Raw genomic sequence first — 25017 nt, forward strand, 5'->3', positions numbered from 1 at the left:
AGGAGCCGTGAAACCACAGAATTTAGAGAGATAAGCAGCAACCAGAACACACCTCAGGGGAAACTAGTCCCAAATAATATGTTTCTATGAAATGTCTTCAGTTAATCCCTCATGTAGGTGTGATGATAATCCATTCAGACCAGAGTCTGGGTCAAGGGGCTCCATTTTCACAGGAGGTCATCAGCTCTACAATCGGTTTATTTAAGGCTTTTTAAAAAATATGAATCTACAGAAATAAGTGTGAAATAGAACCAATATGTTGATAATTGCCGTTTCTCTGGTGAATAGGATCTTGTATTTTGTAAGAAACCTGTATTATTCATTATTACCAGAAATATAAAAACTTTAAAGTCGATGAATTTGGCTATTCTCAGTCTCAGTACTATATAATAGTAACAGCTGGGCTTTCTAACTGACCTGAATAAGCTAGCTTTTCTTCATGCATCTCTTAAGAGAAAAAGTAAGAAAAGGTCAGGTATTAATGTTCTGAACTCCCAGTCATTTAACTAGCTACAAAGTTATTTGTCTTGCAAAGTGATGGGACACATAACCAGTATTTATATATGCATAGAATACGTGGACTTTCATGAAACATGATCATTTTCAAAGAAAAACTTAAGGTATTTTATGCCAAAGCTACTAAACTCCAGTCACATGGTCTTGTGTTAACCGAATCTTTAAGGATATAAAGTTTCCTTTACACACACACACACACACACACACACTTTTTTTTTTTTTTAACTTAGAATCCAATAAGAAGAGGGTGGCGGAAGTTTTTTCATAATTTGAATCTATACGCATGTTTTAAAATTGAGGAAAGTATTTTCTTTTATGTATTATCCTAAAAAGCATTAATTGTGTGCATAAAAATGTAAACTGAAAAGCAGTGAGACTTAAAATTGTCCAGGAAATTAACAGAAGGAGTGAAAATGGATTTTAATAGCTTTGAGAGTTAATCATGTTCCTCTCAGAGCAGGAAAGTTTATCAATTTTACTTTAGACACTTTTGAATTCCTTTCACAGTAGCTGTAAGTCATAACCTCCCTTTAATATTAAGGACATTTACAAAACTTAATTTAGAAAAACTTTTAAATGTCAGACTAATCACCTACAATGATGCCTTTTCATTTATGGGATTCATCACAGGTTTGTAATAAAAATAAAAGTAACGTCAGTAACAGAAGTGTAAACACATGCGATGTACATTCCCATAAACATTTCTAACAGGTAGTTATTAAGTCAGATTACCCAGCTTTCCTAATACAGAGTGGCACTACAGAAATGGGGGAGAAAGGAAAGCAACCCAAATACTGTGTGATGTGTTGCTTGGTATGCTACAAATAGAACAGAAAACTCCAGGAAAAGATAACCTATTCAAAGTAAAATAAATGACGTAGGTCTTGACATGATATAGTCACTAGTGTTTCCAATCTACCTGGTTGTTTCTCTGGCAGATAAGCTTGGTTATTCAAGAATCTACTGTTCGGGTTTTTTTCCTCCCTTACTGAGCAATAGAGGGGTCAGGTGAGAAAAGGGATCGATCCGCAAATCCAACCTTACTACACAAAAACCAACACTCCTAACAGCAGCTGTTTTATGTAGACAGAGGAGCACTACTAGCTTTTACTCACATCCAGGTCTTCAGTTTGGCTTCCTGACTTTTCTGCCTTCCCAAGCATGCTGCTGAGATTTTCCTACATGTTAATCAGCATCGTGGATATTATCACTTCACACAGTGATGATGACAGAGAGGACACAGACAGTGAGCCTCGGGCACACACAGTCCAGTCAGGAATTCACCCCGGGACTAACATAAAGACAACCACTCAGCCACTCCAGTGATAAACACGCAGAATCCGTCTCTAAGAGCCAGCGGAAAGCGCAGGACTCCCGGGACAGTACAAGGATGCAAAGGGCCACCAATAAGAACACCCGCCGGCAGCCTCAGCTCATTTACTGAAGTTTTAAGGTCAAGAGGACAATGGTATCTTTAAAATGACAAACAAACCAAACACGGGGGGGGGGGGATTCTCTTATGAGCCTCCCCAATCTCTTTTTATTATATAAAAATATTGACGTAGATGAGGTTACCAGGAAAAAAACATCTTCCATAAGAGCCAGAGCTTTGCTCTCTGCTCCTGAGTATCACTGGCCCTAATACAGTGGTGAATGCAAGGGAAGGACTTACTAGGTATTTGGGGAATTAATGCATGAACTGTGCTGACCAGGAAGAGGGCTGCCGAACGATTACTGCTGCAAGTCAAAACTACCCAACGAGTAAGGGACAGACAGGTGAGGCAGGGCTCCCCGAGGAACATCGGGACTTTACTGACTGCAGGCTCTGTAGGCGAGGCTGGGGAGACACCAGGCGCTTCACGCGCATGAACCTTAGCAGTGGAGCGGGGAGAGCAAGGAAATTACTCACTTACTGAATGCCTATGGCAAGTCACGCATCAGGCAACACTTTTACATGCTAGTATTTGTGTAGTATATACAAATGTGAACACAAATATACATATGAATTAGTTTTAAGGGTCACAAGTGAACATATTAAGACGGCTTAGGGAGAGATGGGTAATAAATACTAAGAATAGGAGTACCTCTGTAAAAAAAACCTTCTTTCCCCTAAGAATTAGGTATAATATAATTAGGTTCTCAACATAGGATTCAGCTAGATAATCCTTAATCCTTTCTAAAGGGACTTGACACATTTTCAGAATCTTCATTCTAGAGCACCCTCTGCTGGGAAAAGTACCTCAAAATGCTTCATTTTGTTTCTTCCCCACATGCTCTATAAAGCATTTTAAAACAAACAGATTTTCTTTTCTTTTCTGTCTGATAGAACCTTCTAAAACGACAATTCTATCCTTCCATAATCACTGCCCTCCAACAAAAGGCTAACAGTCTATAGTAAATAATAATTGACATCACTGTTCCTCCAAGCCCAATGCTAGTCTATTGTATGTTACCCCCCAGGGCATGGGGGTGCTGCTGAGAGGGACTGAGGGCAGGAGGCTGGCCCAGGTGGCCCTTGGCTGGCAGGTGAGGAGAGCAGTGGTGAACACTGCCCTGCACTTCCAGGATGGAGCAACCCACGGAGGTGGCATCTCCGGGACAAAGAGGCAGCAAGGATGCCCTAAGTAAGGGAGCTGGAGCCTAGACACACACCACGACTGAGCAGCCAGGAGAGATCAACAAACAACAAAAATCCTGTTTCACTTCTCTACCTCCTCCTCTCTGCAAGGCCACTGAGTACAACAAACCATGATGAACACCCCAGGGGCGGTAACTGGAGATCTCTCATTGCTCGAGTGGTCCACCCATAAAATGTCAATTCCAATGTTCCAGTCTGGTCATTTCCCAAGGTTTCTTCCTGCCCCTTCCTATGCCCTCCCTCCCGTTCCTCAGTGCCCCCAACCCCCAGCAACCACTGATCCGCTCTGTGCCATTATAGACTAGTTTGCACTTTCTAGTGTTACATAAATGGAATCAAACACTGTGTACTTTTTCTTTTCTGGTTTCTTTCACTGAGAATAATTATTCTGAGATCCATCCATGTTGTTAGGTGTACCACTAGTTCATCCCTTTTTATTGCTGAGTAGTAGTCCATGGCAGGCATGTACCAGTTTGTTCATTCAGCTGCTTGTTACTGGTTATCTGGGTTACATCCAGTTTGGGGCTATCATGAACAGGCTGCTACGACTATTCATGTCCAAGTCTTTGTATAGAAAACAAACAAACAAAAACAAAAAACATGGGGAGAAATAGAACAGCCCCTACCCCACCGAATGGTCCCCCGTGTGCTCGCCAAACTTGAGCTGGGGAGAGGGAACAAGCTATGTGAACTGGAGAGTTGATACTTTTGTTTTGGACTGCCATGGACCTGTAGTAACAGTTTTAATACCCAAAAGTGTCCAAAAAGCTATGGGTTCTGCAGGTCCTGGGGAGAGATGCTGTCATAGGCGACGATGTGAAAACTAAAGCTGCTTCCGGATCATAATTTACACACTTGCTCAGCAAGAAAGACCTACCCAGTGCAGGAAGGCAGAGTAGGTGTCTGTGAACAAAGGAGATGAGTCATGTGAACTCGGACTGCAGCAGCCAAAGGGGAGGAGGACGGCAGCAAGCCAGGGAAAGTCATACACATTCACTCAGCTCCTGGCCCCCGTGTGCCCTGAGCCACACCCACAATGCCCAGTACGCCACGTTCCACTGCTCTCATATCCATCCAGCAACTACGTTCTCACCAAGGAAGCCTCCTTCAGGGTCTAGGAGATGCTGTGATAAATCCTCCGATCACAACTTTCAGAGGGGAAAAGCTCCGGAGGAAACAGACTTGGAGAGATGAAGTGATTTGCCCAAGGCCACAGATAGGACTGAGTTCTGCTCCAGCACCTCACCACCACTGTAACCCTGGCTCTCCATTCAGAGATGTTGCTACATGCATTCAAGAAGCACGAGGTTCACAATGATGATCCTAAAAGCAACTGCTTGAAAAACTGAAGCAACAATGGCAACACATGCATTTGGTGCATGGTTATGAAAAGGACAACTGCTTCTCTCTAAGATGTACATCACTAGATAAAGGCTGTTAAGAAACTGCTGCTTCATTTCCAGTGAGTGCCATGAGTGCTCATCTGCACACCAGCCGTGGGTGCTACTGGCCCAGCCAGCCAACAGTGCATCAGCGTCCTGATGCCCGGGCTTTACCACTCTTCCTTGACAGGTATAAGAAACTCCCGCATCAATATTTTTTCATGATATAGATTTTTCTGACCTGGAACAGAACCATCAATTCAGGGTGGGCCTGAGGCTTCTGAAGGCTTCATACCTAGTTCTCATGCTGAAATGTCAGTGTATTCCCCTCTGTAGCAAGAAAGTCCTTTTAGCTCAGAAAGATCACCCATAGCAGGGTGAGGAAGGAGACATTCACCTAAATCACCCAGACCTGCCCAACCAAGCCTGGCAACTGGTGGGGTGACATCTGTCTAATAAGACGACCGAGACAGCTGGACTACAGCTTATGGGAGGCCTCCATCCAGTTTGTGTTTAATAAACCCACTGGTTTTCTTACAGACTTCCTCTGAACAATTCACTAATTAGGGCCCTGACCCAATATAAAGTCCCTTAGGGACTCATTTTGTCCCTTTACCTTTATTTAAAAAAGCTTCATTGATTACTTCTGTGCAGTACAGATGCATCTGTTCAACTGCCATTCTTTGAACAGTCATTGCTACTGTTTTTGTGTGACCTGTTTCCTTCTGACCACAGAGACAGAGTGCATGGGAGTTAAGAAGATTCAGGCTGTGGGGCCTAATGTACTCAGCAGGCAGTCCAGCCATGGACTTGCAAGGTAACCATCCAAGCGGGTGTCCTATTTTGTCCATGCAATGGAATGGCTGTGGTAAAGATGATATTATACAAGGTAGGTAGAGTGAACATCTACTGAACGAATGGTAGAATGATCACCGAACTATTTAAATCTGCTTTTCTGTTCAGTTGCTAAAATTGAATATATATTCACTAAATGCATATGTGATATACCTCCACTGTATTTTAAAAAACCGGCTGCTCCTAGCAGTTATGGAAGCACCTCAAGTGTCCATCGACAGATGAAGGGATAAACAAAATGTGGTATATATATATGATGAAATATTATTCAACTTTAAAAAGGAAGGGAATTCTGACACATCCTATGTGACATGCACAAACTTTAAAGACATTATGCTAAGTGACATAGCCAGTCACGAAAGGACAAGTACCCCAAGATAACATTTATATGAGGTACCTAGAATAGTCAAATACACAGACAGAAAATAGAACGGTGGTTACCAGGGACTGAGGAGGAGGAGGGGGTGGGGTGGGGAGTTACTGCTTAACGGGAACAGTTTCAGCTTAGCAAGATGAAAAAAATTATGGAGATGGATAGTGGTGATGGTTGCACAATGTAAATGTAGTTAATGCCACTCTACACTTAAAATGATTAAACTGGAAAACTTTATGTTATGTACATATTACCAAAATTAAAATGTTATATATATATATTATATATATTATGTATGTGTATATATATTATGTATGTGTATATATGTATATTATGTATATATATTTTTTATATATTATATATATGTATACATATATATAAATACACATACTAGTTGCATCAACCAAGTGCTAATCAAGAGATCTGAGCAACTCAAACTGCACATGTACTCTACCATTAAGCTGATTTCTTTTAGAGCAATATGCTTAAATATACTGATATTCTGGCATTTATTTTTTAGTGCACCTGTTATTGTATCAACCAACTAATTTTACTTTGATTAAAATAGGTCTGCTGCAATGAAATTATTAACTTTGAAGCAAAAAATTTCTCCAGGACTTTTTTATGAAGAATCCAGAGGGAATAAACTTTGATTACTAAAATATGTGATTTTAGGTTTTCTGCAGCAACACACCCCCGCCCCCCAAAAAAGGTAAAGAGAAACACATGAGCTAACGTTTTTAGTTTTGTTGGTAGCATATTTTATCTCCCCAATTGTTTCACTCAGATGAAAGTAAAAATGTATATTATTTTATAAATAAACATATATTATCCATAATAAGCAGAAGCCTCAGGTATGAAGAAAAACTGGGTTAAGAAGAAAACTTAGAAACAATATACAAAGTGAATCAGAAAAGCCATTAAAAACAAATATGTGAGAAATATGACAATAGTAACTACACAAGAAAAAACTCCAGGGTGGGGAATTAGGTGGGAAAGAAAAAGCATGAAAAAAGGCACAGTTTCAGGTAATAAAAGTCCTATAAATTCATTTTTAACAAACTGCATTAAAGTCTGGAAAATTTTTTCTATAAAGGGCCAGAGAGTAATTATTTTGAGCTTTGTGGGCCATGTGGTCTTTAGTGGCAACTACTCAACTCTACTGTTATAGCCTGAAAACAGCCACAGACAACAAGTAAACAAATGGGTATGGCTGTGTTCCAATAAAACTTTATTACAAAAACTAACAGCAGGTCAGATTTGGCCTGAGGGCAATAGTGCGCCAACCCCTGGTCTAGAGAAACAAAATAAATAAACAAAAGGACAATTTGGAATAAGGTATATCAATGCACATGGATTAAAATACTGTGGATTCTTATTCTACCCCTCAATGAACCAGACCCATAAGTAGAAGTTTGTTTTTCAGAATGTTTTTCTTTCTTTACATAAATATTTCTTAGTACCCAGAAGTGAACTAACAAGAGTAAATTCTTATTCCAAGCACCTCTAAGTTTCTTCACAGTTGATTATCAAAAGGCAGAATAAAATCTAGGCCAGTAACTTCAAAGATGCATCACTTCAACAGAAGTTGGTTATTGTCAAGATCCCCAAGGAATGTATGAACTATCGCTAAGTTGGGAAAATGCCTCAAGGATACATATTTTAGTATTAAAAACAATATGCACAAAGAGCACAGTTCTGTAAAAAAGGAAAACATACACACATTCTCCACATTCTCACTTGTGTACAGAAAGAAAAACTTTGGAAGGATATTTTCCTTACCTCCAAATAAAATTCTGAATTTTGCAATGCTCATGTCTTACTTTATGTTATTCTGTACTTTTATATATTTTTAACTGTAAGCATGTATAACTTTTAGTATTAAGATTATTATGTTGAGATTGTAGTTAAAAGGTTTATCACCTTCTTTACTGAGTCAGTTTGAATGCCAATACCAATATTTTTGACAAAAGATTATTCACCCAAAGAACTTCTAGCATCCATAAAGGTCATCACAAAACAAGAATATTTATATACACAGGTCCATGGGACACAGTCTTTGTGGGTAGAATCTCACAGCAGTACAATACCTCAGCTCCACCCATCCATTTAGGCTCATCAGGAAACTCAGCACACAAAACATCTTCTGACTGATCGGTCCCCAAGACGTGGTAGCAGAGCTTTTGGTGGAGATTGCTGGATGTCTCTGTACCTGAAGGAGGTAAAAATGTATACTGAAATGCAGCGGGTAATTTTAAGAAAATCTATTCCACCCATATTGCACAATCCAGCAACGTTTAAAAAGTTAAGTCTCTGGTTGCAGGATATAAGGTTATTATATAAGAGTTAACTGCTTTTCTATATATAGCAATGAATAAGTGGAATTTGAAACTAAAACCACAATACCATTTACATTAGTACCTCCCCCAAAATAGAATATTTAGATATAAGTCTAACCAAATATGCACAAGATCTATCTGAGAAAACTGTAAAACTCTGATGAAAGAGATCAAAGAACTACATAAATGGAGAGATTTTCCATGTTCGTGGACAGGAAGATTCAATATTGTCAAGTTGCAGTTCTTCCAAAATTGATCTATAGTTTCAATGCAATTCCAGTCAAAATCCCAGTAAGCGATTTTGTGGATACTGACAAACTGATTCTAAAGTTTATGTGGTGAGGCAAAAACTCCAAAATAGACAACATAGTATTAAGAAAGAGAACAAAATTGGAGGACTGATACCACTTGACTTCAAGGTTTACTGTAAGTAATCAAGACATCAGTGGTATCAGCCAAAACAACAAAAAAAACCAGACAACTAGATCAATGGAATAGAGTAGAGAGCCCAGAAATAGACCCACATAAATACAGTCAACTGATCTTTGATAAAGGAGCCAAAGCTATACAACAAAGATCGTTTTTTTCCAACAGCGATGGAACTGGACATCCACATGCAAAGCAATCCAGACCTTACACACTTCACAAAAATTAACTCAAAATGGACTTAACTGCAAATGCAAAACTATAAAATTCCTAGAAGATAGCATAGGAGGAAACCTAGATGACCTTTGGTTTGGTGGTGATTTTTAGATACACTACCAAAGGCACAATTCATGACAGGTAGAATTGATAAGCTGAACTTCATTAAAATTAAAACCTGCTCTGTGAACGATACTGTCAAGGGAATGAAAAGCCACAGACTGGGAGAAAATATTTGCAAAAGACATCTGATAAAGGACTGTTATCCAAAATATACAGAGAACTCTTAAAACTCAATAAAAATAAACCACTTGATTAAAAAAATGGGCCAAAGACCTTAAGAGACACTTCATCACGAAAGATATATAGTGCAAATGATACATAAGCATAGGAAAAGATGCTCCACATCATATGTCATCAGGGAAATGCAAATGAACACAATTAGATGCCACTATACACCTATCAGAATGGCCGAAGTCCAGAACACCGATGACACCAAACGCTGGTGAGGTTGCGGAGCAACAGGAGCTCCCTGTCACTGCTGATGGGAGCAGCAGCTTTGGAGGACAGCTGGTGGTTTCTTACAACAATAAACATATCCTTACCATACAATGCGGTAATCACACTCCTTGGTATTTACCCAGAGGAGCTGAAAATTTATTTATGTGCACGCAAAAACCTGCACACAAATGTTTATAACAGCTTTATTCATAATCGCCAAAACTTGGAAGCAACCAAGATGTCCCTTTAGTAGGTGAACAGACTGTAGTAGATCCAGACGACAGAATGTTATTTGGTGCTAAAAAGAAATAAGATATCAAGCCATGAAAAGACATGGAACAACCTTAAATGCACATTACTAAGTGGAAGAAGCCAGTGTGAAAAGGCTACATACTGTATGATTCTAACTACATGACATTCTAGGAAAAGGCAACTCTATGGAGACAGTAAAAAAGATTAGTGGTTGCCAGGGGCTAGGAGGGAGGGAGGATAAATGGGTGGAACACAGAGGATTGTTAGGGCAGAGAAACTATAATGGTGGACACATGTCATTATACATGTGCTCAATCCACGGAATGTACCACACAGACTGAAGTCGAACGTAAACCATGGATTTGGGTGAGTAGGTGTCAACGTGGCTCATCAACAGTACCACAGGCGGGAGGGGCGGGGGGAGGATGCTGATAATGGGGGAGACTGTGCATATATGGGGGCAGGGGAGGTATGGGAAATCTCGGTACCTTCCCCTCATTTTGCTGTGAACCTAAAACTGCTCTAAAAGCTAACTATTAAAAAAAAAAAGTTAAGTATCAGTTGGGTATTACCCTGGAAGTAATTCACACATATATCCTGATTTTGGAAGCTGTGATGAGAATGAACTTTTCCTTGCATTCTGAAACTGTACCAAGCTTTTAGGTCAATGAAGAAAAAACGCAAGATAATATCCTAATAGAAGAAAAGCCTCAGAGTACTTGGTGATTTTCCAAGGGTTTTCCAGGAACACTGGTAAGAAATGCATGGTCAGAACTGCTCAGCTTTTACTGTAAGGGCCTCCTCCATCGCACAACCTAAGAGGCTGTTGAGGTTCTCTTAATAACAGAGCAATACAGTTGCAGCTGGCAGAAGGCTCTGGCTTTTTAAATTCAATCACAATTACTAATCATTGCTATTTTTTCCACTGAAAAGTGAGGCTACAAAAAAACTTCCAAGTTTTTTACAAGTTAACTTAATAACATTGTTCTCTAACAAGAAATGGCCATTTATATACTTTTTTTGATCTCCCAGAACTTGAAAATAGCCAACATTTGCTAACTCAGTGGCACTCTTAACACAGGCAGCTAATTCAGTGTACACAGCACAGAAGTCTTTCTTTAGCCAACATCCCTGAATAAAAAAACCTCTTAGCTCCTCTTGTAGTTCTCACTGGTGAATGAAGCGAAAGGCACTGCAGTAGTCTAATCAAAAGGCAGAAGCTAAACATAGCCAAAAGAGATGAAAAGCATTATAGCCTATTCCCAATACAACTGGGGGGGAAACGGAAAAGAAAGCATATCTAAAAACGACAAAGATACATGAAGACATGGTAAGGGGACATGTGCAGCAGAAAGCACTGGAATTGCTGTGCTTCTTGCCAGCCCCAGGCCCTGCAACAAGTAACGAGACTCTGCACCCCAGCTCCAAATCTCTAGCACAGGGATTATATAACCCACCCATAAGGACCAAGACAACATGAAATGCTGTATGCCACGTGGATATGGAGCAGCATAAAGGAGATGACACCGACAGCTTGTACAAGCAACGTACAAGGTACAGGGCCCTTCCCATCTGGGAAGATGGGGAGTGGAGAGGGAAAGACTGAGGGACCACTTGAACACAACAGGACCTCTGTGCAACTAAAGAAGACAGGAACAAGGGTGGGTCTGGGAAGTTATCAAGGAGAAAAGTATCAAGATAAATGCGACCAACAGGGGCCCTGTGACTTCTGATCAGGGGAAAGAGATAATGATGATCACAGCGGGAAAGTTTATAATCACTCAACATCATTCAATAAATTGGTTTTATAAAAACAAAAAAATCCATCTTCTCTATAATCCACTTGGGAGACAGAATACATTTGTGAAGGGCTGATTGCAATAATGGCCCCAAGTTTTAGCAGTTCCCTGTATCTGTGTTCCCACCTCTTGACTAGGGAAGGGCCAACAGAATGCAGGAAGTGATAATATGACAGCAAGCCCAGGCATCCAAGAGACTGTGCCTTTCAGCTCTCCCTCTTGGAATCCTACTGAGCCGCCATGAGAATAAGCCTGGACTAGCCGGCTAGAGCATGGGAGACCACTTGGAGCAGCGCTGAGGCCCCAGATACGTGAAAGAGTCCAGCCAACATCAGCCAACTGACCTACAGCTGATCAGATACATGACAGAACTCAGCAAAGCCCAGAATTGCTCGGTCAATCCACAGACTCACAAACAAAAATAAATAGTCCTTATTCAAAACCAGTACGTTTTGGGGTGATCTGTTACACACAAAAAACTGATACAACGTCCGTTGAGGAATCTTGGCTCTAGACTAAACAACCTCTTACTAGGGTTTAGCTTCTCTTTTAAAGTCATGTGAGCCACACTTCTACTTCATGAAAAAGGCACCTTCATTAGAAGTCTTAACTTACCATCACTTTTTCCATCTTGTTGGGGGTATGAGTTATAAAACATTCCCTTCCCATCATGCGTCCAAGCCATACAGCTGAACTTGACTCTTTCAAGCACATCTGGAAGCTCTTTGGCACCATCGACTTTCATGAACTTGATCGTCACCCAGTCTGAACCACTAGCACTCAGACCATAGGCAAAATATTCACCATCTTCACTGAATGCATAGCCTGTGGAACACAGGAGAAATCAAACTGTGAACATGGAGACACAACTCCTGGCCTTGCTCCCTGCCCTCTGAGCTGTCTGACATATGCCTCATATGTCATACATGGATGTGGTCGTGAAGAACACAGGGGGCTGAGCCCAGGTCTTCCAGGAATTTGCCTTAGGATCTTGGACAAGTCTTAGTTTCTTCATCCGTAAAATGAAGTATTGGATTACATGACCACTAAAATGCTTCCATTTTTTAACTTCTATAATTCAATAGGCAGTTCAGTTAAAAGCAGAGCTCATCTTGGACTTTCAGCATATTTTATTTATACTCTAAAGGGAATGAGAGGGGGGGAAAGGAGTAAGGAAACTGCTTTTAGAGTAATGACTAAATTATGACACATATCATGTAACAGAACTAAATTGGAGCCATTAGATAATTTCTGGAATGGAGTCAAACTGTTTGAAATCATTCTTTACAACCTCATTTTCTGAGCACTGCTGACACTCAAGGATTAACATCTACACCATCTGACCACCACAAGCCCGGTAGGTAAAGCCTGGGGTTTGCAATGATCTCACACAGTGCACATTCCAAAAGTGACCATGAAAAAGAAAGAAAAAGGACACATTTATGGACTATTCTGCCATGTCTAGTTCTTCGGGGGCATGACAGACAGAACACTGTAATCACTATGGAGTGTTTCCTTACAAATATTTAAATGTGTATAGTGGCTTTAATAATTTTGAAGTACAGATAGCATTTGGTACCAGACACTGACACCAGAGATTTCCTGTTGTTAGCTAAACTTTACTGGGAGTTGAGAAATGTCCTAAGAAACCCAATTATTTTCTGAGGTTTTCTACTATTTTACATGAAACTTCTGTGAATGGGAAATATGTTCAAAATTTCGAAAAGCCTACTTATCAATAAGAAGGTGATGGGGAGAAAATGCTCACTTTTCGTTACATGTAACACTGCGGTGTTTGAATTACTTACGTAATTAGAAAATTTTCAGGAAAAACTTAAATAAAACATTTTGATTTGAAATATGTTTTAAAAATCTATATACTATCAAAAGAATTTGGTTGTTTATTCATACTGTAACTTCCCTACAATACCATTCTCAGAATATGCAAAGCCTGAAGCCAGATCCCATGTCTAATTCTCCTTTTCATCCATCAGGGCCTGTACATAGCAAGCATTGCATAAAAAAGTTCCTGGAATGAATTATCACGGTGAGATGTGAGACCCTGTTATAATGAAACCTATCTGAATGAGTTGCAATATACGCCTTTGTTAAAACTAAATGAATTCCTATACAGGGTATATTATTGCACAGTACTAGTGTATTAAATTCATTTACAACTCCAAGCTCAAATTAATGGAAGAATACCCCGGCATCTTTCTTTTTTTTTTTTTTTTTTTAAAGTGTGTTTTTTCCAGGACCCATCAGCTCCAAGTCAAGTAGTTGTTTCAATCTAGTTGTGGAGGACGCAGCTCACAGGGGCCCATGTGGGGATCAAACCCGCAACCTTGTTGTTAAGAGCACCACGCTTTAACCAACCGAACTAACTGGCTATTCTGGCATCTTATTTTCAGTGAGGATTACTTTCAATACTAATTAGTAAAGGATCTTCATTTATATGCACAGCCTATTTGGGGAGAGGAGGAGAGAGAATCACTAAATGACTGAGATCTGTTTAATCCCCACCTAACTGATTACAGGATTTCAGTGTTCCAACTGCTTAATTCTGCAGGGCCAAACCTACACCTGTGCTTTTTTTTTTAATAAAACAGAAGATGCTATAGAAGATGAACCAAATTCACTAAAACCACGTAGGATGCTAACAAGAGATGATTCTCGGAGAATACAATTATTGTATCACAAAACCAGAGAACAGCGAACTTCCTGACCCTAGAACCAGTGCTTTTGGCACAAACCTGGGGTAATATTTATGGCCTGTTGGAGGTTTATTCAGGGGCAGAGCTATTTAGGAGACATATAGCAACTGCAGGAAAGGCGTACTTATTCAGTTTTGAAACTTGCATCTTTAGGGGGCGTGGTATCAAGTCGTCCAGTTTTTGTAAGATTTTTTTTTTACATTTAATTCTAAGATACTGACAATCAACTAACATTTAAAACTCTTAACCACTCTCTGCCATGGAAAAACATCTCATAAAGATTCCTTCCCATTTGATATTTATAGCTGGAAAATTCTTTGTATAGCTTAAATGTCTTATAGACGAGAATTTTTTTTTCCCAATCACAGATAGTTCTCAGGGTTGTTACAGGAAATGATGATACTTCAGGATCCCAGAAGCCACAGAAGCTAATTTGGGTCCAGTGTGAAGTACTCTCCATCTCTGCTTCATGCCATCAGAAGAACATGTGACTACTCATGTGTTCTAAATATACTATGCAAAAATCAGCTTTCCTGATATTATGTGTGCATCTGTTCTGCAAGATGGTCCACGTTCTGTCTGGTATTTCAGAGGTGAGTCACCTGTACCAATGCCAGATCTGCAAGTGAGGGCCCCGGGACTCCCGTGGGCCTGGTTGTGGCGCACTCACCTCGAAGTGCCACCGTGCCATCGTCGGAGAGCATGTTGGGGTCTAGGAATACTCTGGCTTCACCCTCTAAGGAATCTTGTACATATAATACTCGCTGGTTCTGCAAACCTGTATTGTAAAAATAGAAATACCTGGGGGACAGAGATAATCTTTATTTAGCTACGGCATTTTCTGTATGTGGAATAAAACCAAACACATACAAGCAGAAAGAAAAAGAGACAACTGCACCAGAAAGATACAACTGCATACAGGCCACGCCAGGGACATGGGGAGTAGGGTGGAAGGTCCACCATTGCCCTGTACCTAGAGTTTGTGATCTGAATTCTTTTAGGTATAATTTATTGTAATTCTGCATGTTAGCTAAATGTAGAGAAATAAAGACTGTGTTATTTGCTAAAATTAATACTAATATTCAAATAAAGCAGTAACTTTTTTTCAACAGGGAAGAAAGCAGATTTTCTAAAATAAAATGCTGGCTCCCTTCTCTAGCCAGGTTCCTAGGCAGAAGTAGGCAAACCTTTTCTGTAAAGGGCAAGACTGCAAATATTTTAGGCTTTGTGGGCCATACAGTAGCTACTATCCAACTCTACAGTTGTACGAAGGCAGCCATGGATAATACATAAAAGAATGGACATGGCTACATGCCATTTAAACTTTATTTCCAAGAACAGATGGTGGGCAGGGCTTGGCATGCAGATCATACTTTGCTGATCCACAGTGGCAATGGAGGGTCTAAGAAATTCTAAAATAAGTTTTTGATTGTCCTTCCAAAGAGGTTTAATAAACCAACAAGAGAGTATGGTTATGTGGGCGTGAAAGGGCGAGGACAACAGAGGTTATTAGGTGCCACCTCTCGGCCAATTTCCATTTTTGGATAGAAGAAATGTACACAAAAAAACCTTTCAAAGTACTGTATTTCCCTGAAAACAAGACCGGGTCTTATATTAATTTTTGTTCCAAAAGACGCATTAGGCTTATGTTCAGGGGATGTCATCCTGAAAAATTATGCTATGGCTTATTTTCTGGTTAGGTCTTATTTTCAGGGCAACATGGTAGTATAAATCAAAGATAATTTTAGGGGCAAACAAATCTCCACTGCTATCTGTGAATCATCCCATCTCACCAATTACTAGCCATAAGGAAATTTCCCACGGCCTAGGTCTCTTTCTAGGACATATCTCTGCTAAATTTCTTTTTCTTTTCTTTCTTTTGGTAAGTATGTTTTTATTTTGTTTTGTTTTTAATTTATTTTTAATTATAGTTGACATCTACTAAATTTCTTAATCCTTATTTTAAGAATTTGGACACTAAAGCAAAAGATATTAGTCTCATGTTCAAGCATAGAAATGAATTTATTTTATAATGAATTAATCTGAAAACTAAGTTATTTAGAATTTGTTTTAAAATTTAAGAAAGCATTCAATTAGAAAAGTAAAATAAAATGAAATGAAAGCAATCTCACATACCGTTTTCCTTTCTTGAAGTGGCAACTATACTTGGGATAGTCATACAGTTCAGTCATTCTCTCTTTGTATAAACCTCTGATAGGACACTGCTCAAGAAATGGCACCGTAATCTTGTTCTGGGCCTCCACAAAAGCCTGTAGAGAAAATTTAAATGGACAAAGCAGGTTGGATATAAAATTTTCCATGGGAAGTTATCCATTAATATGTATCAGTGAGATCCAGCAACTCCACTTCTGGGACTATATCCAAAGGAAACAAAAACACTAGGTCGAAGAGATTATCTGCACCCATATACATAGAAGCATTATTGACAATAGCTAAGACATGGAAACGACCTAAGCGTCCACTGATGGATGAGCAGATAAAGAAAACGTGGTATATGTGTATATACAAGGGAATATTATTCAGCTATAAGAAAGGAGGAAATTCTGCCATTTGTGACAACATGGGTGGACCTTAAGGGCATTATGCTAACTAAGTGAAATAAGTCAGTAGAGAAAGGCATTCTGTATGATCTCATTTATATGTGAAATCTAAAAAAATCCAAAGAAACTCATTGCAAATGTGATAAGATTTGTGGTTACCAGAGGCAGAAGGAATGGATAAATTTGGTCAAAAGGTACAAACTTTTAGTTATAAGATAAATAAGTACTACGCCGTAACGTCCAACATGATGACTAGACTTAACACTGCTGTATGATATACAGGAAAGTTGTTGAGAGTGAATCCTGAGCTCTCATCACAAGGAAAACTATTTTTCTCTCTCTCTTTTTTTTTTTTTTTTGTATCTATATGAGATGACAGATGTTAACTAAACTTATTGTGGTAATCATTTCATGTAAGTCAAATCATTATGCTATCCACCTTAAACTTCAGTGCTACATGTCAATTATGTCTCAAAACTGGAGGAAAAAAGATATAAAAATATGTATCAGAGAAAGCATATTTTCCCTCAATAAATAATAACTAATACCTACACGGCACTAACTACTATGTACCAGGCAAGCATTAACTCATTTGGAACTTATAATCCAATGGAGAAGGCTCTTTAATTAGCCCAACTTTATGGATAGAGAAACTTGAGTCTCAGCATGGTTAAGAAGTTGCCCAATGTCATGCAGCTAAGAAGTGCCAGAGCTGGCTCCTGACTCTGGGCTCTTAACAAACACACTATACAGCTGCTCAGATCACATACGGTCAGTAAACTACATTCACACCGTGCCAAAGTTCCGGCTTAGTCAGCAGCGGTGATCCCCAAGGACAGCGGGACATGAAATTAGAATCCCTAGGCACTATTGTATCAATTCTGTTTTTACGCTCTTTCCAAGACCAACTACCTTGTCAACTTCACAGAACTTGACTAAAATTTGAAACGAAAGACTATTTTCAAAAATTGGAAAATGGGTGGCACTGAGTAAGAATATCAACAACAATGGTTTATACAAAGAGCAAGAGATGGCCTGCAGGAAGTCAGGAGACCCGGCTGCAAAGGAAGGGAAAGAGCAGTTTTTACAACAGATCAGTTGTAGCCAAGTATATCTTATTTATACCTTAGCAGTTAGAAAGTTCCTAATACTGTAAAAACTTTGCCTCGTAGTAACTCATGTCTGGCTACATGAGTAAGAAATGAAACAAGAATAAATGTATAAGCTCTAAGTCCAATCGAAGGTTTAATCAGAGGTCTACAAACAGGAAAACCTTCAGGAGAAAACTTCAGGAAATTAAGAACATAATATACCTATTTTGAATGGCAGACAAAATGCATTATCAGAGTCCACGCTTGGATGGGTCATCCAGATCTAGGTCCCACCCCAGCTCAAAATGGGCTCTCCTACACAAACCACCAACCATGCTCTGGAGAACCATGATTCTGTGGCAAGAGAAAGCTGTCCTAAAACTCATTAATGTCTATAATGCACTTGAAAACAAGAGAGAAAGAGTGTAAGCATGAATACAATGATGAATAACACTTTCTGCAAGAGGAGCAATTCAAGAGAAATGACACTTTTATGGGTCCCACTTCTTATTTCACTCAAACAGAAAATAAAATTCATTGACTCCCAGAGAAATGCAATTCCAATTGACTATTGCTAGGGAACGGCAAATCTCACCCAGGCCTGCTTTCCTATGGCACTTGAGCTAATAACAGTTTTTATATTTAAAAAAAACTGTGTGTGTGTGTATCCCTACCATATTTAATATGTGGCCCCTTACAAAAGAAATTTGCTGACCCGACTTTACCTCATTAAAACAGTATCAACAAAGAAATTAGCTTTTGTTTCTTAGTTACAAAACTGATACACAGCTGTGAAGCCCCTGGGGGGCAGCACTCTGGAAATCACTATATGTGTACAGGAGCATGACCTGGATTCATGGGGGAAGGAAATGTCATGCCTACTTGACAGACACGGAAATGGAGGCAAATGGTATTGAACTCACCGGTCAACATCACACAGTGAGTTAGCAATAGCTCTGAAGGCAGAATTACTTTATTCTAGTCACTGTCACAGTGATTGAGACCAACTCCATGCCTGATGCTAAATGTGGAGACAAAGCAGACCCACCCAGGAAAAATGGGGGGGTTAGCCTGGGCCTCCCACTGAGGCTGCACTGGGCAGGACAGGCATGTTGAGGTGCTAGAGCACCAGCAAGGATTTAGTAAGAACCTAGTATGTGTCTGCCCTGCCCCTGGTGTTGTGGATGGACAGGCAATAAGGCCAAGACTAGCTCCCTGCCATCATGGAGCTAACATTCTACGGGGCTAACATTCTACAAAACATAAGCCAGAGGGTTACAGACCAGTTAATCCTAAGGGAACACTTAGGCTAACTGTGGTGTGACACTGCTACTCAAAGTGACATCCACTACCTGTATTGGCTCTGAACTACTTGCTGCCAGCCCGGGGTGAGACGAGTAGAGACTAAGAGGCCGTGCTATAAGTAAGTAATCTGACGCTGCGGAGACGTCTTTGTTATATTTTACAAAAATATCAATCTGTGATGGCTTGGAAGTTTAAAAACCAGTTACTCCTCACAGATCCCAGGAAGCACTGAGATGGAGGGCACCCACTTCAGGGAGGGTGGCCGAGTTGGTGCTTCTGAGGAGGTGTTGAATTGAGGTCTGATAAGTGAGAGGGAACAGCCATGCAAAGAAGAGAAGAGGGTTCCAGGCCTAGGAAACGCCAAGTACAAGGCCCTGGGGCAGGAGCTCAGCGGCATGAAGCAGAGTAAGTCATGAGGCTGGGAAGGAATGAGAGAGAGAGAGCAGAGACCCAGGCAGGAGCCAGGTCAGAGAAACCTGGAGGGCAGATAGAAGTTTGAATCGTCATTCTAAGTGCAAACGAGCTATGATTAGGTAAGGAGACAGTTACATAATCTGGATTGCTGTGGGCGAAGAACAGACTATAGGGGAACAAGAGTGAAAACAGGGAAGCAGTCAGGAAGCTGGGGCAGTGGTCTGGTGAGAGAAGAGGCCACGTGAAATGGCTGGTCTGTAAAAGGAGCGGCAATGGCCATTATAATGGGAGAGGGGACAGAGAAAATGGGCACAGCACATGTTAATGTGTAAGTTTGATGGCTATTTCCCAGAAGGGCCTCACTAGAACATTCTAGCTACTTAGGGCTCCCACTCTGAGACCCCAGTATGTTCAGGATCTAGGCTGGCCCCTCCACTTCCATTCGGGGGGTTCCTCTGAGGGGAGCACCCTGCAGACTTCATTTCCCCACTCCTGATTTGTGTTTGAGCGAGGCTGCATGTAGGCCTTATCCTGGCTGTAGGATATCCTGGCTCTAGGAGGACCATGGTGGGTCCAAGAGTCGTAGATTGCTCAGTTAGTTTTCCTTGGGAAAGTAGAACTGTGTTCTTTGATTGTTTCTCTATTCTGCTTTTCTTCTTTTAGATGCCTCATGGTACAAATCACAACTGTTGCAACAGAATCCATCTCAGGCTAAAGCAGACACATTGGTTTTTCTCATTTAAAATGTTCATAAAACTGTTATGCCAGGCATAGCAATGTTACTAAATAATTCTAGGATTATTGCATCCAATTTTGTCACCTCCCACCCACAAATATTAGTCTACTTTCAAGAGAGCAGTATTTAAAGACTGTACCCGTCCAAGTCAAACATCTAGACACAAAGCCAAACAGTGTTCAAATTCCTTAAAGTCTCAAGTTCTTTCATAACATACACCTTCATAACTTGAGCAAATCCTTTTCATGAAGGTGGTAGGAAATTGTCTGTAAAGGGGCTTTGTGAAATTTAGGGTACCGGGAATGCCAATAATATTTCTGGTATTTTAACCAGGGAAATACCTTTTTGGTCATTTATGGATTTAATAGTCTGGTTTCTTGGTCTAAATATTAGAACAAATTTGGGGGAAGAGGAGGGAAGGTATAGCGTAAAGGAAAACAAGAACTGGGGGAATTACACGATGATAAAGAAGCAGGGTGAAGAGAATTAAAACCCTCTTTGTTCCTTAGGAGTTTCAGCATCCAAAGTCACACTCCAGGATACTATTAAAACAACTGCAACCTGAGAGCGCATTAACAACACCTGCAGCTGAGCCTCTAGAGAGGCTCAAAAGTGTAGATTTTATAGCCAGGGATGAATCTGAACACATTTTCCTAAGAATTAAGTGCTCAAGGCAAAGAAATCCTGTTCATATCTCATTCTCATTTTGCCTTGACTATGAGAAAGCTTCGAGGCAAAGCACAGGGTTAGGTATGCAAGCTGGTTCAATTCTAGAGCTCTGCTGCACAACACTGTTCCTACAGTGAGCAATACTGTATTGCACACAAAAACTTGAGGACAGCAGATCTCACATTAATTTCATTTACTTATTACCATTAAAAAAAAAAGCAAAGCTGCCTGACAGAGAGTCACTCAGTTTGGAAGCTGGGGATTCCTTTACCTCTACTGTCTTCAGGAAGAATTTTTTTCAAGTTGTCCTCACATGTACTGTATTTTAATCCACAAAATACCTCAAGTCATTTTATAATTCTTACATATATGAATAAAAATGATTCAGTTACTCATTAAATATATATAATGTACATATATGTGTGTACATATATACACACACATTTACACACAAAACAGCAGGATTATATAACATGAGATTAAAAAGATGAATTAGGGATAAAGGTAACTGCTACAGGAAAACCAATGAATGGGGAACCTATTTCCAGGATAGGACAGGATGGGCAGGGGGTTGGGGGGAGTGGGCATGTAGTCAGTCAGGAAAACCAGAGGGAATTCCCAGCAGAGGACTGACTCGAGCATGGGTATCAACCTCCACTTGTCCCAAATACCAATGAAAACTAGGGATGGTGCAATCTGTATCCCACAAACTGAGGAGTTTCTGCTGCACACACACACACACACACACACACACACACACACACATGTGTGTGTGTGTACGACAACCTTATTAAAGCAACAATCAGAGGCTTCTGAAGAAAGTAAGTGGTTGGTAGCACAGCATGGCCTGGCAGAAAACCAGGATTCCCGCCCCATGGGAAGGCTGAGCGCATGCTGGTGGCCAAAGGAGGAAGCATACTTGGATCGCCTCACGGCTGGAAGTTCAGCAGAATCTGGTAAAGACTCCCCAACAGCAGGGATAACCCCGTTAAAAAAGAAGCCATGAGGTGGCAAAGTTCATCACTGAGGCTGCAGGACCCAGGGCCAGGAGGGTGGGACCGTCACATGGAAAACTGGAGGCAAGTCATGCCAAACAGAAAATTAGATGCAGCTGCTTTAGGAAACATGTCTAGAAATTGACACTATAAAGGAATGAAATCATGTACTTTTACAAGACTAATATGAGGAATCTATACTAAAAAAGAAAAAAAGAAAAAGAGTGTGCCTTAGTTTTCAGTAGTCACTGAATATTGATAAAATTTGCAGTACATCAGACAACAAAGGAAACCCGAGCCCAAGAAGCACTGTGACCACAATACCATTCATCTCAACTAAGTGAGGTGCCTTTGTCATCCCGGCCCCACAAACCCTCGACTCATTCTGGGGGAGGAGAAATACCAAATTCAATTGGCGAGGGCTTGTCTTTTAACATTAAAATTCCAGAGTGGATCCATTTCTTTTTCTCAGAGACCGTCTGCTCTCAGGTAAGTAAGGCTCCTGGTGAGCTTCCATGACTGACAGACCAGGTGAGGCCTTCCACAAGCCCTGCCAGGTCTCTTTTCACGTCCTCACCTGTCCCCATATGGGCAAATCAGTTCCCTCACTGGGACTAGTCACTGGCAATCAGGGGGAAGGAAGCTGAAATCCTCATTTTGACCTGAGAGTCAAGCCTTGTTCTCAAATCTAACCAGAACCAGGGAGCTCATTCAAAGCTGCAAGTTAACCCCATCTGCCTCTGTTCTTCCGTGCACACACTCTTGGCAAGGACAGAGGTGCTATGCACCTCAAATCCACACCTAACTAAGAACCCAGTCATGAAGCAGTTAGACACATAAACATCCTCTCTTAAATAATTCAAATAATTCTTGTATCAATGAGGGAATCCAAATTACAACAAAAATATTTAGAAAATAAGGAAGGCTCACTAACAAATAAAGTTCAGGGAATGTAGTAGAAACATTTGGAGTTGACATCTGTCAGTGGGAAGTCCCACTGACAGACAGGGGGATGTGACCTCCTCTGGCCATCAGAGCACCCATACCCTAGACCTGGGATTGACCCACAGCCAGTCAGGACATCCACGCAGGGGAGGCGTGTGGCTGGTCTAAAGCCTTGTTACCATGACTCCCATACCCATGGGCATCCGCAGCACTGAATTCAGACGTGTAGCTGGACAGGCTCGGGGGCCAGTGTTGGTGCCTGGATGTGCGACACACCGAAGGCCTGTGACCTCACTGTGATGGACAAGGTACACTGGCCCACGGAAGGTGCTCCGTATCCAGCTAAAAGGGCCGGGTATGGAAAAGTGACAGTTATGCCTTCAGGAAATTTGGGGTTTACCCTCTCTCTGGGTCAAATTTTACCATCTCTGTGTACTGGTAACTTGTACCACAATCTGTCTAGATAATGTTCCTGATAGCATAACTTCTGTCTATATTCTAACAATGCTAAATCGTTTCCACACTTTTTATATAAGTACACACTCTGTTCATTTTCAGAAGCAGAGTCTTTCCATCAATTCTTATCTACAGACAACAGTCCATAAAAGAGTCATAAACCCAGGCAACCAGAATCCTTTTTCAGGGACAGAGATGCACATTAGAAGATAGAAGTTACGTACGTCCTTTTATGAGATTTGGGGCTACAACGACTGTGTGAAACCTAAAGAGACAAGGCCCCTCTTTCCCTACCACACCGGAGAAGCTGCTGGAAAATAACACAATCAGAGAAAAGCAGATGACCTAAGAGACAAAGAGAGACAGGTTTCCAGAAGTGTCACGTCTACTCCTGGATCAGGCTGTGATCCATTTATGTGAGCCACTCAGCTTTTACGTGAGCTCTGTGAGCTGGGTTTCAGGCACCGCTCATCAAAAGTCCTGACTAACACAGCGCTTCTCGGAGTCCTGCAGTTGGCTAAGCAAGGTGAGGCTGGCTGAACATGAGCAGCTGGGAGAGGAGGACTCGACGAGAAGTTTGCCCAAAGGCTGGCGGGAGTAGCCGGAAAAAGGTATTCACACGGAAGGTGTTTTATCAGTAGACGAGAAACAGTGAAATTAAACTAAATGTTCCAATCAAAAAGTTTTACAGCAAGAAAATACAAAGAAATTAAAGAACTAGAAAATTAAAAGAGTGTAAGCCCTAGAACTGCTGCTTTTTTAAAAAAGAAGGAAAAAAACACTCAACCAAAGCTCTGGCTAACCTAATCAGAAAAGGGGAGAAGAGTGACAGATACTCAACATTAGAAACGATGAAGAAATATAGCCACAGACAGGGAGAGTAAAGTTTCTTGTACTTCAGAAATACTACACATAACTCCATGCTAGTAAATTTTAAAAATCCCAGTGATAGACACCATTTTCTAGGAAATACAAATAACTCAAATTGATCCACAAAGAAAGAAGATCTGAACAGAGCAATAAGCATGAAAGTAGAGGAAAAGAGCCCAAAAGTGCAATAAAAGGATTTTTCCCAGCTAGCTTTAGAAACGAGGTCTTTCAATTATTAAGCAGAACATTTCCATGCTATTTGAACTGTTCAATAATAAATGCAGTGGCAAGCATGCAGTAAGCACTTACGTGCGTCTGCCATTGTGCTACATGGTTCAAAAACACTACCACTTAATTTCCACCACAACCAAGCACAGTAGTTTTCTCCAAATTATAAATCATAAAATTGAAGCCTAGAGAGATTAAAAAACATGACCAATGTCACACATCTAATAAAATTGTCAAGCTAAGATTCAAACCTGTCTTTCTACCTGTAAAGCTGCTCATTTAATGACTATACACTATTGCCTTCCCATGAATCAACAGGTTCCAAGTTCTCTAAAGGGTTCTCATTAGTTGCTGGGGGACAACGGGTGGAAAGACAATTCTGGAAGTAGGGAGACAACTTAGGAAGCTACTAATATCTAGCTCAGTGGCAATGCATGTTTAAATGAGGGCAACGTCAGCGGGGATAAAAACAAGGAGAAAGTTAGGAGATTTTTTTGGAGGCAGAACTGGAGTTCCAAGACTCATGCGTATGATTAAACAGAGAGCTGATTCAAATGGTCAGAGCACCATATAATGTTATAGAAGAGTCCCAGAATTATTTATTATGACACGTCTTGGTTTCCCCCAGTGAGAAAAATTAGAACTACACTGTCCCTTTAATTTATGAAGATGCTATAAATAACAGTGAGGCACCTACTAAACCTCAGCTCCTTGAAAGTGGCCCCCGTAATAATCA

General features: G+C 40.5%; 1 protein-coding gene across 1 annotated transcript in view; it reads right to left on the reverse strand.

Moving 5' to 3' along the window:
• PREP (prolyl endopeptidase) overlaps positions 1-25017 on the reverse strand; it is a 112496-nt gene that overhangs the window by 71955 nt on the left and 15524 nt on the right. Inside the window, exons 3-6 of the mRNA XM_019734997.2 lie at positions 16148-16281; positions 14682-14812; positions 11913-12122; positions 7855-7976 (exon numbers count right to left, since the gene is read on the reverse strand). Of these exons, the coding sequence (XP_019590556.2) occupies positions 7855-7976; positions 11913-12122; positions 14682-14812; positions 16148-16281 (597 nt within the window). The remainder of the gene's footprint in view (positions 1-7854; positions 7977-11912; positions 12123-14681; positions 14813-16147; positions 16282-25017) is intronic.

Source organism: Rhinolophus sinicus, linkage group LG05 (genome assembly GCF_036562045.2).
Source record: "Rhinolophus sinicus isolate RSC01 linkage group LG05, ASM3656204v1, whole genome shotgun sequence".
Classification (NCBI taxonomy): Eukaryota; Metazoa; Chordata; class Mammalia; order Chiroptera; family Rhinolophidae; genus Rhinolophus; species Rhinolophus sinicus.